The 20,115-nt window shown below is 51.7% G+C and overlaps 1 protein-coding gene across 3 annotated transcripts in view; it reads right to left on the bottom strand.

Moving 5' to 3' along the window:
• Positions 1 to 20,115, bottom strand: part of PUDP (pseudouridine 5'-phosphatase) — a 274,593-nt gene that overhangs the window by 184,507 nt on the left and 69,971 nt on the right. For all 3 annotated transcript variants that reach the window (XR_013444575.1, XM_078064157.1, XM_036087982.2), the window contains exon 3: positions 18,819 to 19,048. Coding sequence is in view for 2 of the 3 variants with exons in the window: in XM_078064157.1 (XP_077920283.1) it covers positions 18,819 to 19,048 (230 nt within the window). In the remaining variant the exon portion in view is untranslated. The remainder of the gene's footprint in view (positions 1 to 18,818; positions 19,049 to 20,115) is intronic.

Below are 20,115 nucleotides of genomic sequence, written 5' to 3'. Positions count from 1 at the left end.
GAGATGCCCCCCCACTGTTCCCACTGCTGCCCTCAACTGACCCCTAGCTGCCAGCAGGTGCCAAGGTCACACCTCTCCACCTTCCCAACCCCTTGTCCCCCTCCTCTTACCGGGAACTCTGTCCCCGGTGGGTAGTGGCAGCTCACTCTGCTGGTGACCCGGCGAGGCTCAGGGACACTGCTCTGGGTGCAGTGTGACACTGCAAGGTCTGCATTCTCTGGGGCCTCTAGGAAAACACCTACACATTCGCACTCAATCACACAAACACAAGTGCACAGATTCTTACACGCACACACAGGAACCGGCACTCAGGCACACCTGTGCACACTCACAGACACACACACACACACACACAGGAACCGGCAGTCAGGCACACCTGTGCACACTCAGACACACACACACAGGAACCGGCACTCAGGCACACCTGTGCACACTCAGAGACACACACACACACACACACAGGAACCGGCACTCAGGCACACCTGTGCACACTCACACACACACTCACACACACACAGGAACCGGCACTCAGGCACACCTGTGCACACTCACACACACACTCACACACAGGAACCGGCAGTCAGGCACACCTGTGCACACTCACACACACACACACACAGGAACCGGCACAGGCACACCTGTGCACACTCACAGACACACACACACACACACAGGAACCGGCAGTCAGGCACACCTGTGCACACTCACAGACACACACACACACACAGGAACCGGCAGTCAGGCACACCTGTGCGCACACACACACACACACACACACAGGAACCGGCACTCAGGCACACCTGTGCACACTCACAGACACACTCACACACAGGAACCGGCACTCAGGCACACCTCTGCACACTCACAGACACACACACACTCACACACAGGAACCGGCAGTCAGGCACACCTGTGCACATTCACAGACACACACACACACACACAGGAACCGGCAGTCAGGCACACCTGTGCACACTCACACACACACTCACACACAGGAACCGGCACAGGCACACCTGTGCACACTCACAGACACACACACACACACACACACAGGAACCGGCAGTCAGGCACACCTGTGCACACTCACACACACACACACTCACACACAGGAACCGGCAGTCAGGCACACCTGTGCACACTCACACACACTCACACACAGGAACCGGCACTCAGGCACACCTGTGCACACTCACACACACACACACACACACACAGGAACCGGCAGTCAGGCACACCTGTGCACACTCACAGACACACACACAGAGGAACCGGCACTCAGGCACACCTGTGCACACTCACAGACACACACACACACACACACAGGAACCGGCACTCAGGCACACCTGTGCACACTCACACACACACACACACACACAGGAACCGGCACTCAGGCACACCTGTGCACACTCACAGACACACACACACACTCACACACACACACACAGGAACCGGCAGTCAGGCACACCTGTGCACACTCACACACACACTCACACACAGGAACCGGCACTCAGGCACACCTGTGCACACTCACACACACACACACACACAGGAACCGGCACTCAGGCACACCTGTGCACACTCACACACACACACACACAGGAACCGGCAGTCAGGCACACCTGTGCACACTCACACACACACACAGGAACCGGCACTCAGGCACACCTGTGCACACTCACAGACACACACAGGAACCGGCACTCAAGCACACCTGTGCACACTCACAGACACACACACACACACACACAGGAACCGGCACTCAGGCACACCTGTGCACACTCACACACACACACACAGAGGAACCGGCACTCAGGCACACCTGTGCACACTCACACACACTCAGGCACCCACACTCACAGACATGCACAAGCACTCAGACTCAGAAACCCGCACTCAGATACACATGTGCACACTCAGTGACTCTCATGTTCATTCAAACACAGACACACCTACGGCCTTCCCTGGTGGAGTGTTCTGGAGCAGGTACCCTGACTCTTTCCTTTTCCCTTCCCCCTCCTTCCCTCCGGCCTGGGGCTAAGAGATGTGAGCCGTCTCCCCTGTGAGGCAGAAGGAAGGACCCAGTGAAACCCTAGGCATCATCATGACAGCTCAGGGTCAGCACGAGGCTACCCTCACAGAGGAAGCTGAGGGGAGGGCTCAGGGAGGCCCTACCCGTCATCATGACACCTCTGGGTCAGCACGAGGCTACCCTCACAGAGGAAGCTGAGGGGAGGGCTCAGGGAGGCCCTACCCGTCATCATGACACCTCTGGGTCAGCACGAGGCTACCCTCACAGAGGAAGCTGAGGGGAGGGCTCAGGGAGGCCCTACCCGTCATCATGACACCTCTGGGTCAGCACGAGGCTACCCTCACAGAGGAAGCTGAGGGGAGGGCTCAGGGAGGCCCTACCCGTCATCATGACACCTCTGGGTCAGCACGAGGCTACGCTCACAGAGGAAGCTGGTTTGCCCCGGAAATGGGCCTTTGAGCACTAAACCAGGCAGATTTAGAGAAACAGTACATGTAGTCCTTTTGCCTTTGTTCTGAGAACTTACAAAGGCCCCTGGGTTCTTTTTCAAGCTCTTGGCTTCCGCCCTGAGTCAATGGTTTCCATCTGAGTCGGGTTGAGTCTGCTTAGAACGGGCACTTTTGGTCTTTAGCTCTGCCTCAGAGACTTCTTCTTAGTGACATTTCCATCCCTGCCTCTTCACACTTAAGACCTAATTGCATTCTAAATGTCCTCGATTGTTTTATCTGGGACCATGGATGGGCACTTAAATGTCCAGTGGCATTGTGGTTTCGAATGACGCCATACGTTCTCTGAGGATTTGGAAGCTTTGTGCAGTCCACCTGTGAAATGTCAGTCGGAACAGAGGAAGGGATTTTGCTGATCCCTTGGGGTAACTGTGCTTGGCGAAAGTCATAAAAGCTTTTGCTTTGCATTGTGCGGCTCCTTCCGAGGGACATGGTGGGCGGGCAGGTGGGAGGGAGATCTGGTGCCTCAGAAACCAAAAAGAGGCCCAGAACGCTGCAGAGAGCACCCACACCTGAGAGCTCCCTCCAAATGCCATTGTTTGCGCTCCAGGACAAAGCAGGAGGGATTAGGAGTGATGAGGAAGAGCTTCGCGGGCATTTATGGCCACAGCACAGAGCACACCTGGCAATCCTCTTTCGCAAAGTGTGACCATTTCCTACGGTGTGCACATCACATTGGTTTCTCTGTTTTCTATTCGTAACTTGTCCCCACTGATTTTAGAATCAATCACCCAGATACGGCACTGAGATCTGAACCGTGATGTGTCTGGTGCACATGAGAGTGCAGAACCTTGGAAGACACAAAGAACAGCGAAACGTCTGGGGAGCGTCCGTGCCCAGGCTGCTCTCCCTGCAGAGTAAGGACAGCAGACGCACAGCAAACATGCACACTGCCGAGAACCACGCCGGTGCTGGGTCCGCATGGCCAGCCTCCCCACCTGCTGCGTCCGGGACTGGATTCCTCCTGATGCCACAGCATCTGGAACGGTACACGTTCTCCGGAGTCTTCTGAGATGCAGAACTGCAAAGCAGAACAACTCCTGTATTTGGAAGCATGTATAAAAACGTTGCAAAAGCTTTTTATGTCTTCCTTCTGGCCTGTGTCTTGATTCCTAAGATCCAATGTGCTTCTAAGGACCACGCATGGGGAAAAAGTGCCCAGTGCCTAAACACCTAGACATTTTATGAATAGTCATAGCATAGCTTATCTACCTACTGAAACCTAAAAATAAATCTTTGAAAGTTGCCCGAAACAACTCTGCCTATTAATCACAGCACTCATAGGTCATAAAACCATTGAAAGATATAAGCTAGAATAACACAGTTCAGATCTTGCACACATAAAGGCAGGAAGAATGTGTTTTATTCAAATACCCAAATAACTCTGTGTGGTTTCTACCCACCACACCCGGCTCACAGAGAAAGAATTTCACTCTTTCAGCGTGTAACGTGAAAGGAACATTACATTGTGGAGACCTGGGCTCTGGTCCTCAATTCTTTTAAGTACTTTTAAGTACTTTAAGTACTTTGGTGTTCCCCGAGCTCTGACCTAGCCCTTCCCAGCCTGCACTGACTCATGACACTGGGCCATAAACTCCTTCATACCCACTTATAAAATGGGAATTATTTACGTGCACTTAGCTCTTTGCAGGAAGGAGGGTTGGGGCAGCAGAAACCTTTGTCCGTCCTTGACCCGGCGTCCCATCACTGTGCCATGAGATTCACGTGTGGACCTGTGTGTGGACATGCGTGTGGTGCACCATAATTAATGTACTGATTTTTTTTTTTGTAGCACGGCACAGGGGCTGGGTACTCTAGAACACGCTTCCATGACTTTGAGGAAGCTGCTGGGCAGGAAGAAGATCCTCCTCCCACCTGTGTGCACAGGACGGGGACTGCCCCTGGCGGTAAGGAGGCAGGGCTGGAGTACCCGCACGTTCTCGGGGTGCCATGGCAAACAGTGAGCATCGGGTACCGCTGCTAGAGATGCTGGAGGTATCCTGGCCCAGCACACAAAGCAACAAAGGGGCTACAGCGTGTGCGAGCTGCAGGATGCCGGGTGACCCAGCCCTGGCCTTGTCACAGGGAAGGGTTCCGAGCCACGGGAAGTTCGGAAATAAGCTGAAGATCACACGGGCACGCAGGCGACGGAATTTAGGACCAGAGCCCAGGTCTCCACAATGTAATGTTCTTTTCACGTTACACGCTGAGGGCGAAAATAAATCTGAATTCCATCTCCAGAAGAGGAGATGAGCTTAATTAAAGCGTAGCCTGAAGGGTTTAATTTAGAAAGAATGACATTTGCAAGTATCCGGGAGGTGAAGTATTTCGGGGGCTTACTGCCCGGAGGTGCTGAAACCACTTCTCTGAAGCTGTGTAAGCAGAGCTGCGCCGGGTCAGGCGGCGTCCGTGTGTGTCTCCTCGCAGCCGGGTCATCAGCTACACCCGGGGCATCGCGAGGTCCTTGCACTTGAATCTTTTAAAGGTGACCATCCTATAAGTAAGACGTTCCATGTTGTGACGAACCAGCCCGCCATAAGAGAGTCTTCGTGTTACAGTGGTGGGGATGCACAGAAATGGGTGGGATTCAGCAAATACTTAAGCAAAAGGCAGTGTGATGGTGGAGGCACGGGACAGGAAGACAAAGGTCGTTCCAAACTTTCTGGCACGGTGGGCGCCGGGGCCACCGTGCTGGTGGAAGGCAGCTTGGTTTTGTGAGATGCTGGGTGCGAGGCCAGCGCTGAGTGGCCAGGTGTCCAGCCGTGACTGCGAAGACAGACGGGGGAGAGCGGGCAGGGCCCCGGCAGCTGTGGGCTTCTCTGCGGTGAGCTCAAGATGCAGGAGGGACAGTGAGCAGAGGGGGCAGCAGCAGGACCAGGTGACGGGCCGGTCCGGAGGGAGGGACGGCCACCCAGCGCGTCCTGTTGTCGCCCCCTCTGCTCTGACTCCAGGGTGATGCTTTCTGCTCAGCCCCACACTGTGCCGACACTGTGCCTGGTCATGAGGGAGTCAGTGTCCCCACTGTGCCCTCTTCTCCTGTGTCCTCACCAGCTCAGGTCAGCAGAGCCAGGACAGGGCAGCGGTGGCCCCAGACGGACAGGACCGATGGGACGAGGGCCAGTCGTCAACTCTGCCCCTGTGCTCCCTTGGGACAGAAGTGCGCAGACAGACTCAAGATTTCGCGTGGTGACTAATCCTGCCTTTCCAGCAGTTACAAGGGTCCCTTTTAAGATACATGCTGTTCCGGAACGAGCATGCTTTCCAAATGTGACTACATTGTCTTGAGGGAACAGGCCTTCTCCCTTTGTTGGTGAAGCAAAATTTGATAGGAAGTCACTTCAGGTTCACTCCCCAAACGCTCAGAAGACGATCTGGGATTGTCTGTGTGCACAGGTTAAGTACTCCCCTGGGCGCGCCCGTCATGATCCACCGGGTATGATCTGACTCTAATCCCTGAAACCGGTGCTCAACTAAACCACTATTTTTAAGTTAAAACTGTGCCTGTATGAGTTTTTGCAGATTTTATTCTATGCATTCATTTTGTAATACCAAGTTCACTTCTTATACTGTGAGACATCAAAACTTGAAGGGGGCCTTAAACTTTATTTTTGATGGGTTTTCAGTCAGCAGGGCTCATCGCTAAGGTTGGTTTTATTTATCTCCATGTTCTTTGTCAGACAGTGAATTAGTATAAATAAGTACCACAGTAGCGTGAGGATGAATATGTACACACTTCATTAGGCGTGTAAATAATAAACCTTTAAGTAATATAAAAATGACAGAAGTTTGCATGTATTTTGTTATTAATTGGTATTTTTGTTTATATTATTTGTCTGTCCATCCATGCATCCATCTATGCATCCAACCATGCATTCATGCCTGTCTGTCATCCATCTATTCATCATCTATCCATCCATCCTTCTATCCATCCCTCCATCCATCTCTTCATCCATCAGCTATCTATACATCCACTCCTCCCTCCCTCCCTCCATCATCTATCCATCATCTATCTATTCATCTCTCCATCCATCAGCCATCTATCTATCCATCCCATTCCTCCCTCCCTTCCTCCCTCTATCCATCACCTATCCCTCCCTCCCTCCATCCATCACCCATCTATCTATCCACCCATCCAATCTATCCGTCATCTATCTATTCATCCCTCCCTCCATCCATTCATCAGCCATCTATCTATCCACTTATCCAATCCATCCATCATCTATCTATTCATCCCTCCCTCCCTCCATGCATCACCCATCTATCTATCCACCCATCCAATCTATCCATCATCTATCTATTCATCCCTCCCTCCATCCACCACCCATCTATCTATCCACCCATCCAATCTATCCGTCATCTATCTATTCATCCCTCCCTCCATCCATTCATCAGCCATCTATCCACTCATCCAATCCATCCGTCATCTATCTATTCATCCCTCCCTCCCTCCATGCATCACCCATCTATCTATCCACCCATCCAATCTATCCGTCATCTATCTATTCATCCCTCCCTCCATCCACCACCCATCTATCTATCCACCCATCCAATCTATCCATCATCTATTCATCCCTCCCTCCACCATTCATCAGCCATCTATCCATCCATCCGTCATCTATCCCTCCCTTCCTCCCTCCCTCCCTCCCTCCATCCATCCATCATCCATCCCTCCCTCCCTCCATCCATCCATCCATGTGCTAACTATCATCTGTTGACTTACCTACCTACCTATGCACCCATCCCCCTACCTGTAGGTGTAGATCCTAGCTGTGCTGTGGTCCCCTATGAAATAGTGTCTGACTTTGACACACCTGACAAGTACTTTGGTACTGCAACAAGTACCTTGCACATGGCAGAGCTACTGTCTTCTTGAATTAATTTTGGTCTGGAAATCAAAGAACAAAACCAGTACTGACATAAACATATTCATAACCAAATCCTCTAGAGTTCCAAGCTACATACGTGAATGAACGGCACCACTAAATGGATTCCTTTTCCTTTTGAGAAAAGCCTCTGAAGGAATGTAGGATTTAACAACTTGGTGGTCTTGGGCACATGCGGAAGAAATTCTGTCTCATTTTACTCATGAAAACTACATCGTGGGGCTCTCAGAGTCCGTTTTAAAGTGTATGCGTGCAAATTAGCTGCTGAGCAAAGGACTTCGACGTAGCGCAGAAACCTTCGCCTAATGCTCTCTTAATAACATAGATTCTGTGCCCACCAAATATGTCAGGAGCCATTGAAAAGCCCAACAAAGCTCTCAAAGGCACTGGGGATTTTAAAGATTCATAAAACAAGTCTTAGTAGTTTCTAGACAGTCAACAGAATCCTTTTTTTCCTTTTCCTACTTTATATATTCAAGTAAATGTGCAAAATCGCACCTGTTTTCGTCAGTGTTTTGCACAATATTCATGACACACAGGTATGAGCCGGGGCCCCTGTTGGTTTTGCATGTTAGGAGCTAAACTATGGCATCAGCCCCCTGAAGATTATCCATCAACGTAATTAATACGCCTACATATGCGACGCATGGGCTGACCTGGGTTCCTCCCGAATTCACGTGGAACACTAACTCCGACGATGTGACTGTTTGGAGACAGGGTCTTTAGGGGGATTTTACGGTTAAATGGGCTGGGAGGGGGGCAATCAGACAGGCTTGGAGTCCTCACAGAAGAGGAAGAACGAGATTGCTCTGCTCCCCACTCCCACACTCAGAGGAAAAGCCACGTGAGGGCAGAAACCAACCCCGTCAGCACGCTGACGTTGGACTTCCCACGTGCTCCAGAACCACAAGAGGATAAACGTCCGTTGTTCAAGCCACCCGGTCAGTGGTATCTTGCTTTGGCGGCCCCAGGGGACCGTCATGACATGCAGAGCAGTAAGGTGTAACTAACTGTCAGGACTTTCTCGGCGGAAGAACGGCCTTTAGACATCTCAGATCCAAGGGAATAAACGCTTCCTCCACGGCCCAGTTCCACACGTCCCTAGAACAGCAACAGCACAGCCGAGCAGAGGTTGGAGCGAGCGACTGCAGAGGCTTCAGCACGCGGACTTGTCACGGGCCACGAGAGTGCCCTTTGCTACCCTGTGCACGTGATTCTTCCGCGCTGTCTCGAAAGGCCCTGGGCAGCAGAGGCTGGCAAGGACTCTGGGAAGCGATACACACACAGGGAGGGCCGACATAAGTCACTGGGCCTGGGGGGATTCACCCCTTATGTCCGAGCCAGCCGACGCAGGAAGCGTGTCTTCAGGTGTGTGGGTCCTGACCCCTGTTACTGCTGACCCAGCACCCTACTTACTGACGAGGAGAGCTCGGTGAACACATCTGCACTGTGGTGTCCACAGGGACGCCCTAGATTCTCCTTCCCTCAAACATCTAAGGCGCCCGCTCAGGGGATGGGAGCTGGTTTTCACCCCACGCCCTGGCAAACTCAGCATTTCCAGACAGGAAGGTGCGCTGATTCTCGGGAGAGGCTTGCGACCGTCTCGTCTGGTCTGTCGAGGCTTATATATATTAACATTTAATGCTAAACTGTCCACTTGCATGTCATCATGTGCTGCGAACTTCCTCTGGCTGGAGTGGGAGAGATGCTGCAGAGACAGAGATTTCAAGTGCAGGAAGGGTTCGATGCACCTTCCTCCTAGGCTCTGAGAGATGGGACCAGATCAGACCTGCACGAGCGGAGGGCAGAGAACCAGGTATGGCCATCAGGGAAAGCGGACCATGGTCCTACCTGATTGTGCCCGCTACCTGATGAGCCGGGAAATGGCTTCTTGCCAGAGTCTCCAGATAGGAGCCCAGCCCCGCCTGGCTGACTTCTTGATTCCACACCTGAGTCCTGGAGAGGGCAAGCTACACCCCGAATTCTGACCCAGGGAACCCAGAGATGAAACCCAATGCTGTTTCAAGTGAATAAGTGTGTGGCAGCAGTGAGAAGTGACTAAAAGGGACTAGTCCAAGGTTAAGCCTCAGAATTCATGTGTAAGGCTTTCCAAATATACTTATAGATATTATAAATCACTGTGGAAAAAAAAATAAAAAAACAACCAACACACCCTCTAGTTGTGCTCAGAGCTCTCTAGCTAATAAAACAAACCAGCTATTCCTCCCTGAAGTATCAAGGAAGAATGTGCATTAATTTATTGATGGCTGAGAGAAAGGAACTGGGCAAGAAATTCCCATCCCAATGGCCAATCTGCTTTCCTTGTGCAAAATTCACACCCAAGTTCCTCGTGCATTCATCTGGGGGACGATGTTTTGTGTTAGCAAACAATGAGACCTTGCATTTTAATCCTGTTGATGGAATGAGATATATGATGGGGCTGTGGACTTTCAGAATTAGGAGAGTGTTCAAGAATAACAGGTCCAAGGCTCCCAGGACCCCTCAGAGATTTGGATCCTCTCACAAACACTTCGGACAAAGCTGCTGCCAAGTCTGGGCTGAAGCGGGTGGCCAGATGTCCCCGTTGGCCTGGGATTGAGTTCCCAGGGCACAGAGATTCGGGGCTAGAACTGCGACAGTCCCCAGCCACTCAGGATGACCTATGCACTCTAGCTTAAACACACAAAGTAATGGGGACATGTCCAAGTTCGGACAAGCCTTTTCAAAAAAACCAGAAAATCACCCTTCGATTTGTTAAAGGGCATCCTTGGAAATTGCTGGGGCGTATTAATTAACTCAGTATTTATTTAACCCAAATTGTGACGAATGCCATGTTTCTCAACCATGGTATTCATGGTCACTCGCTATGGAGCATTTGCAGACATGTCCCCCCCCCCCCCCCCCGCAAAAGGCTCCGTGCATGACATGTTAGCGCCGCACGCAGTAGGCTAAGACGGAGTGTGGGAGGGAGCAGCGAGGGATGGAGTGGCCAGGCCGAGGGGTTTTCACACCGCAAGGTGGCGGGGGAGATGGGGAGAGCCACGAGGGCGCTACCACACCAGTGTTCACAAAGCCTGAAAAGGCAAAAGCACTGATTTACGGAGAAACCCACAGTACCGCTGGCTGTCTCCACTCTGCCATTGTGGTAACATGGCTCCTGTCTAGGAGGAATTAGTGGAACGCACAACTGTTTAGTGAATTTTCTCAGAAATCCAGGATACAAGGCACCCATTTAAATACCTGGTGTCCTGTCCCACAGTCCCTGGGAGCGTGGTGGCTTGATATAGATAGGTCACACTCTTCATGCCGGTATGACGGCCTAATGAGAACGATCATTCTCGGAAGCTGCTGATAACGTGAAGATTTCACAAGCCCGCGCACAAACACACGTGGAACCGAGAAAGCCGCTGAGCACTTGTACTGTTACAACCACGTCGTAAGAATAAGTTATGAAGGAGCCCCTCCAGTTACGTCACAAATCATGGTCACAGAAGTCGCTCCTGGCACCCCATCTCAGCAGTTCACATTTTTCGTGGATAGATGCGTCTGTGGGTATGAATCTCAAGAATGAGGGAAAAAAATTAATTGCTTCACGATGGGTTTACCGGGAGTCACACTGAACAGAAGTGACCAGAAACAGCACACGTGGATAGAGCACGGAGCTCCTGGCGGGTTAACGGTCTTTGTAATTGCAAAGGAAAAAGGTGCTGTCATCGTGTTTGCTTATTCGCTTCAGCCGATCCGAAGGTGCTGGGCAAACATCAAGAGCAGTTAGTACCCACACTCGATTCTGAAACGAAGACGAACGCCCATTCAGTTGATCTGGGCACAAGAGTGCGTGGGAGGTACGTCGTACCTGCTGTCCAGGGAGATTACATCTCTCCCGTTCTTCCATGAGCTACAGTGAACACCAGGTAATTATGTGTGTGATTCCTGCAAACACGGTATTGTTACAGAAGTAGTCTACGCCTATAAATTGTGGCAAGCCCATTTCTGAATGACGATTGCAAATATCCCCCCGAAGTGAAGACCATCATGTGCTGTCGTCTTTGCTCAAGGGCACTGCCAGGAGGGGGGATGCCGCAGAAGGTCTGGAAAGATGAGAGGGGGCATTTATGAGGTCCTTAGCATTGATGACGTCACTGGGCGGGATGGCTGGACTGAATCACCAGGGCAGTGGAGGCATGTGGGCGGGAAGGGAGGAGCTGGAGGAAAGCAGCAGGTCCCAGGAGAGGTCTCGACGGGCTGGAGGGTAGACGGACCGGAAGGCGGGAGAGACAAGGCAAAGACGCGGCCACACAGGATCACAGTGCCTGATGTGGGTGGCGGTCCAGGATGAAGGCAGGGTTTGAGAACCACAGACAAGCTAATTCCAAAGCGAGGAGGCCATGGGAGCTCAGCAAGCAAAGGGTGCTGAGTCTGGCCAGTGAGATGCTGAACATAGGAGGTAGCAAGGAAGTGACAGAGGGCTTGCTGGAAAAGGAATAGAGGGACGCTTCGGGGGTCAAGGAGGTCCGTTCAGAACATGGTCCAGTGCCTCAAGGATTACACTGAACTGGGACAAGTGAATCAACAGCTGCAGGAAGACGGTTTTTATGAATTCTCCTTATCTTCCACAAAGCACAGGCTCTTAAAGAATTCAGCTGTCAGAAATGCCCTCCCTGGGAAGTTTATAACTGGGGAAAATTGACTCTTACTGCTGAAGGCAAGTCAGCACAGGTCAGCACCTGGATAAGAAATCGCCTAAACGTTATGACATTGTCATAAAGCTATTGCATCTCCCACCTGTTCTAAGAGCCCACTTATTTTTCCTGATGGTTATTTGTTTTCCTGAAAGTGTCCCTCTGTCTTTCTCCAACCCCTATTAAGATGGTATATAAGCCCCAGACTCCAACTGTCTCCTTGAATCACGTTTTTTCTGTGAACCGCCACATCCATAAGTGAATAAAAATCTGTCTTGTCTCTTACTAATGCCTTTTGTCAGTTTAATTTACAGGCACCCGATACAGAACCTAAGAGAGTACAGGAAACGTTTCTCCTCCCAGACAGTGGAATCTGGAAAACAAGCAACCTCATCCATGGAAACTGAGTATGGACACCAAGCACAGGTAGGTTCAGTGAAAGAAAAGAAATCAAAGGGTAGTGACCATGCAGGTAATATTCAAGATAGTTGGGATTTTTTTTTTTAATGCAATATGGGAAGGCTTGATAAATCATGTTGCAGGAGATATTAAATAATCCTGAAGCCATTGTATTTTGCTCAGTGGTTGTGAGAGACAAGAGGAGAAAGTGGTCCTGAGGCCTGGCCAGTGACGGTAGAGGCTGCTGGGTCCCTGAGGCCCCTGCGGGAGCAGACGACGAGGGCACAGTGACTCTCCTCACCCCCAGAAGGTGCTCGAGCATGCCTCTACTAGGGGCGCTGGGAGTGGGAAGCCACCTAAGGAACATCCAATCACGCAGAAGACAAGAGGGCCCTCCACTGCTCACCTGGCCACCAATTAAGTTTAAATTTGACACAGCAATGCATGTGCTTGCTTCCCATTATTCTGGGAGGTAAAGAAATTCTTCCCAGAGAGCCAAAAATGGCAGGAGCACGTTGACAGCCCACACCTGTCCACAGATTTTGGGGACAGAGACAGTGTACGGTAAAAAGAGGTACTGAAAGTGTTCTTAAATTAACATGTCTCTTTGGCAAGAGGTCAGGTAAAATATATTAACTGCCCTTTTCCCACATTGAAAAGTGAACTCGGGTGATTCCTTCTGTAATTGAGAGAATGGTCCTAGTTTTACCAGAAGACATTATACAATTAGAATTCACCAACTATAATGCCTTTATCATTCTATTTTTTTTTTTTTTTTTTTACTCTTTAGGTGTATAAAGGCATAATTTGCAGAACTTTCTTAAAAACAAAACAAAAGAGGAATAAACAAAAAACCTTGAAACTCAGTTCTTAACAAGGAAGCTAAATAGCCCAGTAGTAACGACCATGCTTCTTGGAACGGACTTCAGGATTGACTTGTAATGAAAGTCAACCCATGTCCCGTGTCCATGACGCCATCATCCTTTTTACTTTGCACCAGAGCGGTGAAGGGAGAACTCACACACCCTGAGGACCTGGGGGTGACTCCCAGCTTGTCCCTCAACCCGCCTGGTGGCGTGGGGCCCGGCCGCTCACGCCTGCAAGGCTGCAGAAGGCGCGTGCTCTCGGACTGCCGGGGCGCGGCTCATACATGCCGCATGCCTCCCGGACACTCGGCAGGCACTCAGTGAGTGCTCGTGAGTGCTGACGATGGGTGGACGGGACTTGTTGGAGATGGCACCGTTTTGGCTTATTTTTAGCACCAAAGAATGACACATGCACAGCTTAGAAGTCATCGTTTCAGTGAGAACGTGTTTCATGCGAGCTCTGTTAGGCGTCTTCTCCTGGAAAAATGGTAACTAACACTTTAACATAATTTCTTCCTTTGACACCGCTTGTTTTGTCCTCCTCTCTATTACTACTACTGTACGTAATTAATTGGATGACACCCACAGCATAATAAATTCCCGCTGGCAACTGTGAATCTGTCCAGTGACTTAATAATCATAGGAAATGCCCTTGAACTTGGCAGGCACGCTCCTCTTACGGCCGGCGCTGGATCAAAGAGAAAGCAGTGGGACATGTTCGAAGCACCTTCTCCTATTCCAACAACCCTCTTTGCAAGTGCTTCATGTATGAGGTAGAAAAAAGAATCCAAGCACAAAATTAAGGGTGTGTCCACAACAAGGAGCCTGTTCAAATCTTCCTTTAGTGTTACCACATGCAGATCACCCGAGGAGAAACCCCAAAAGCCTTGACTATATTTGCCTAAGAAATATGACAAGAAAGGTTTCATTTCTACAAGACAAATGCATGCATAAATAAACATGGATTAGGAACAAGGGTAATGTCTAGAACACTTTATGAGCTAAATTACTGTTAAGATATGCAGTTGCTCATTTTTCTTTGACAAGTTTAAAACAAACATTGTCAGTGAGAAGAACATGGGGATATGCAGACAATATGGGGGCTCTGGAGCTCCGTGTGCTTTCCCTATAAACTCTATTTCCCCACTTGCTTTAAAACACGTTTGTTGGTCCCTCACAACCACTGAGCAAAATACAATGGCTTCAGGATTATTTAATGTCTCCTGCCACGTTTCCATTGATACGGTACCTTTCAAAGGAAGGACGGCTATCATGGGAAGAGATGTAGTATGTTTTCCCTTTAACGGCCTCCACCATACAAGCAGCTCATGTGCGGGCCAATATCCTAGGTAATCTTTATCAGCTCCTTCAGATCCTACTGAAAGTAGGTGCCTGCAGACTCTGAACGGCTCTGGGAACCAGTCTGTCCAGTGTGGCAGCTTCACGTCACTTGTCAATCAACAGCAACGTGCACCCAACAAGGAAAATGGCTTTCCTAGCAGGAGCGCTTCATCATCTGAAGGTACAGAACACTTCGGGAAGTGAGGTTCTTAGAAAAAGAAGACACGCCCATGGAATCTGTAGGAGGATGCCAAGCACGCAGGCATATCGATGCCCTGATACATGAAGCAGACACACGCTGCACCCCGGATCTGGGCTGGCAGCCCTGGAAAGGGGCTCCTCTTTCACTCCATGGCTCAGGGGCCCGGCGACTGTGGGCTCGTCCCTCATCGTACAAGTGCCGTCGAGTTGGATTCAGTGATGAGATCTGAACCAGCCCAAGGGTGTGTATCGACCCCTATCAACGGTACTGCTTTCACTCAACGATCCCTTACGGCGGCGATGTTATTAAAAAACATATGTTTGGTCTCGGTCACTGGCTCCTGGCATAAAAGTCCTAAAACCCTTGGAATTTCTTGAACAATCTTGGAGCTATCTTTTGTTATTCGTGATGAGCCCCGTTTGTGAGTTTCTGCTAATCAAGTGACTATCTGTGATTGCTTACATAGCTTTGGGATGGGTTCCAGAAAGACCAAGGCACACTTAGAGGGATGGCACTTCCAGCCCTAACCCCGATCTCCAGACGCAGTGACTTGATCACCATTGGGCAATGATTTAATGAACAATGCCTACGTAATGAAACCTCCAGTCAGACCCCTCAACCATGAGGTTCTCAGAGCTTCTGGGTTGAGGGACACATTGAGGAGCTGGGACAGGGGCCCCGGGAGGGCACGGGAGCTCCATGCCCCCAGCCACCCATGCCTTGCCCTAAGCATCCCTTCCACCGGGCTGCTCCTGAGTTGTAGCCTTCATAATGAATCAGAAAACACACATAAAATGTTTCCCTGAGTGCTGTCACTCATTCTAGTGCATTACTGAAACTGACAAAAGGGGCCTAAGAACCCCCCCAAATTTGTAGTTGGCCACGCAGGAAGGTGGGTGGCATGGACACCCAGTTTCGGATGGCACCGGAGGCGGGGGCACCGTGTGAGACGGAGCCCTGAAGCTGGGGGTGTGCGCTGCTTCCGGCGGTTAGTGTCAGGAGTGAACTGAAGTGTGCGATGGCCTGCTGATGTCAAGGATCAGAGAGGAGCACCTCACTCACACACGTCTACTGCCTTCGCAGGGTCAGGTCAGTAAGTTGGACCCCAAGCCAAACAAAACAAAATACAACAAACACAATACAGATCGATGAAACATGCCCCAGCCCCTCAGCTTCATTTGGAAGCAGGTTTTTGAGTAAGTCTTGTGATCCGAACTGTGCTTGTGATTTGTGTCAGAAAAGGGCGGCGTCGCATCTCTGGCTCTCTGTGGGTGAGGGGAGGAGAGCGCTAGAAAAGGACTGTCACGAAATGTTCTTCCCTGAGCTAGCTCTGACCCCAAGTCCCGAAAACCAGGAACCTACAAGAACACAGGAACCCACTGTCACCCTGAGGAATGCCCTCCCTGCCGCCAGCACATGAACGGCACCAACAGAAACCAGCCTCTCGACTCAGTCCCCATGTCCTAGAATCTGCAGGGCACACAGTCAGACCTCAGCCCGCCCCCTCTCAAGACTGTCTCTCTGGTGTTCTGGAATCTGCAGGGCAAATAGTCAGACCTCAGCCCGCTCCCTCTCAAGACTGTCTCCCTGGTGTTCTGGAATCTGCAGGGCACACAGTCAGACCTCAGCCCGTCCCCTCTCAAGACTGTCTCTCTAGTGTTCTGGAATCTGCAGGGCACACAGTCAGACCTCAGCCCGCCCCCTCTCAAGACCGTCTCCCTGGTGTTCTGGAATCTGCAGGGCACACAGTCAGACCTCAGCCCGCCCCCTCTCAAGACCGTCTCCCTGGTGTTCTGGAATCTGCAGGGCACACAGTCAGACCTCAGCCCGCCCCCTCTCAAGACCGTCTCCCTGGTGTTCTGGAATCTGCAGGGCACACAGTCAGACCTCAGCCCGCCCCCTCTCAAGACCGTCTCCCTGGTGTTCTGGAATCTGCAGGGCACACAGTCAGACCTCAGCCCGCCCCCTCTCAAGACCGTCTCTCTGGTGTTCTGGAATCTGCAGGGCACACAGTCAGACCTCAGCCCGCCCCCTCTCAAGACCGTCTCCCTGGTGTTCTGGAATCTGCAGGGCACACAGTCAGACCTCAGCCCGCCCCCTCTCAAGACCGTCTCCCTGGTGTTCTGGAATCTGCAGGGCACACAGTCAGACCTCAGCCCGCCCCCTCTCAAGACCGTCTCTCTGGTGTTCTGGAATCTGCAGGGCACACAGTCAGACCTCAGCCCGCCCCCTCTCAAGACCGTCTCCCTGGTGTTCTGGAATCTGCAGGGCACACAGTCAGACCTCAGCCCGCCCCCTCTCAAGACCGTCTCCCTGGTGTTCTGGAATCTGCAGGGCACACAGTCAGACCTCAGCCCGCCCCCTCTCAAGACCGTCTCTCTGGTGTTCTGGAATCTGCAGGGCACACAGTCAGACCTCAGCCCGCCCCTTCTCAAGACCGTCTCCCTGGTGTTCTGGAATCTGCAGGGCACACAGTCAGACCTCAGCCTGCCCCTTCTCAAGACTGTCTCCCTGGTGTTCTGGAATCTGCAGGGCACACAGTCAGACCTCAGCCCGCCCCCTCTCAAGACCGTCTCCCTGGTGTTCTGGAATCTGCAGGGCACACAGTCAGACCTCAGCCCACCCCTTCTCAAGACCGTCTCCCTGGTGTTCGGGAAACTGCAGGGGCACACAGTCAGACCTCAGCCCGTCCCCTCTCAAGACCGTCTCCCTGGTGTTCTGGAATCTGCAGGGCACACAGTCAGACCTCAGCCCGCCCCTTCTCAAGACCGTCTCCCTGGTGTTCTGGAATCTACAGGGCACACAGTCAGACCTCAGCCCGTCCCCTCTCAAGACCATCTCCCTGGTGTTCTAGAATCTGCAGGGCACACAGTCGGACCTCAGCCCGCCCCTTCTCAAGACCATCTCCCTGGTGTTCTGGAATCTGCAGGGCACACAGTCAGACCTCAGCCCGCCCCTTCTCAAGACCGTCTCCCTGGTGTTCTGGAATCTGCAGGGCACACAGTCAGACCTCAGCCCGCCCCCTCTCAAGACCATCTCCCTGGTGTTCTAGAATCTGCAGGGCACACAGTCAGACCTCAGCCCGCCCCCTCTCAAGACCATCTCCCTGGTGTTCTGGAATCTACAGGGCACACAGTCAGACCTCAGCCCGCCCCCTCTCAAGACCGTCTCCCTCTTGCTCTGGAATCTGCATAAGCACGCAGTGGAGGCTAAGCAATCCATCCCAACATAACGGTGCAGGGAGGAGAATCCGAAGCAAAGCTGAACAAACACTCTCCACTGGCTCTAAACATACTTCCGGTCGCTGGCACCCTTTGCCCCACGTCCACTGTGCGCCCCGCATGATGAGGTATTGTACACAGGCTGCAGAGGGCCCTGGAGCACAAATTCCACCAGTGCCCCCGTCCTGCAGGAAAACAAAAACCTGGAAACTTCATGATAAAACCAAAGGTCACTATGAGCAGAAACCTTGCAATAACAAGATATCCCTCAACAAGCATTTGGGCGGGGGGGGGGGGGCACCGTGAGTTTTGATGATTGACACCGGTGTTGTTATCGATACGGTCCTTGAAGGCTGCTCGCTGCGAATAAGGATGCTGTCCTGCCACATCAGCGCAGCCCCCTTCCCTGCAGAACGTCCACGGGGCAGTGTTCCGTCAAACCTAGGCTCTCTAACAAACCGCCTGTGCATCCCGGATCGCTGGCCTGCTGACGCAGGTGCAGATGCCCCGCCCCAAACTGACGTGATCTGACCGTGTCCCTCTCCCCGCGCCACCCCACGGCCCTGCTCTCCACGGCGGCCCTCCCACAGCGGACACGAGGCCCTCCAGTCATGGACAAACCCCGCCCGGGGGCTGCACTGGGATACAGGGCTGCTGCCGCCACTTCTCCTCGCTGCTGGTCTTACCTTCTCCATGGGAGGAGGAGGAGAAAATCTCTTCGCACAGGCTAGAAATATGTCGGGATCTGGTTTTCCATTCTTCACTTCGGGGTCATCCCCCAAAACGATGTGGTCAAACAAGCTGAAGAACTCCTTGTGTCTGCTGGTCTTCATCTCAAACGATGCGCGGCCAGAGCTGGTGGCAACGGCCAAGGGCACACCATGCTTTCGCAGGTGGTGCATGAGTTTCTCCACGCCTAGGGAAGAGAAGGGAAAGCCTTCAGGGAGGTGGAGGAGGTAGAGGGCCACAAGGCCTCCTGGAGATGCCGTGCTAGTTCTGGGACCTTGACTCTCTGCCACCTATTCTCAGGAACGATCCAATCTGACACACATGACCTGAACGGGAGGGCTAGGGGCTCTGAAACACACCTACTCAAACCAAAACTCAAAAAGCAATTCAGGGCTTCCCTATAGCATTTCCCAAAGTAACAGAAGGCAATTTTACTGGAAAGAAACACTGCTTTGTTTGCCGGTCCTCTTTTTTTTTTTTTTTTTAAAGATTTTATTTATTTATTTGACAGAGAGAGACAGCGAGAGAAGGAATACAAGCAGTGGGAGTGGGAGAGGGAGAGGTAGGCCTCCCGCCGAGCAGGGAGCCCGATGCGGGGCTCGATCCCAGGACCCTGGGATCATGACCTGAGCTGAAGGCAGACGCTTAATGACTGAGCCACCCAGGCGCCCGTTTGCTGGTCCTCTTTAGCTGAAATGTGGAAGCCAGGCAGACTGAGCCCAGGGAGGTACCTCTGCACTTGGTGGACCATGGTTTGTTTTGTTTTGTTTTGTTTCTGAAAGCAATGAATATGCAATGATTATGCTGTTGGGGGCACCTGCTTGGCTCAGTTGTTAAGCTCTGCCTTTGGCTCAGGTCATGATCCCAGGATCCTGGGATCGAGCCCCACATCAGGCTCCCTGCTTAGCGGGAAGTCTACTTCTCCCTCTCCCACTCCCCCTGCTTGTGTTCTCTCTCTCGCTGTGTCTCTCTCTGTCAAATAAATAAATAAAATCTTTAAAAAAAAAAAAAAAGATTATGCTGTTGGTGTTTTCTGAGAAAACTCGCCATGCTACTGAAAGCAATTCAGTCATTCGTCACTGCCAGGGAGAGGAAATCCTGAAAGGGCTTCTACCAGAAGCTGAGGACAAAGGCCAGAGCTGAAGGAGAGCTGTCACGCTACCTGGTAAGGGAACAGAGGATGAAACAGACCTTGCTGAATGCGGCTGAGCTACAGCAGTAACACATCACATGGAAGGAACACCTCCCACGCTC

The sequence above is a fragment of the Halichoerus grypus genome, chromosome X (assembly GCF_964656455.1).
Source record: "Halichoerus grypus chromosome X, mHalGry1.hap1.1, whole genome shotgun sequence".
Classification (NCBI taxonomy): domain Eukaryota; kingdom Metazoa; phylum Chordata; class Mammalia; order Carnivora; family Phocidae; genus Halichoerus; species Halichoerus grypus.
The sequence above is the reverse complement of the archived record's forward strand: the minus strand, read 5'-3'. Positions and strand labels throughout refer to the sequence as shown.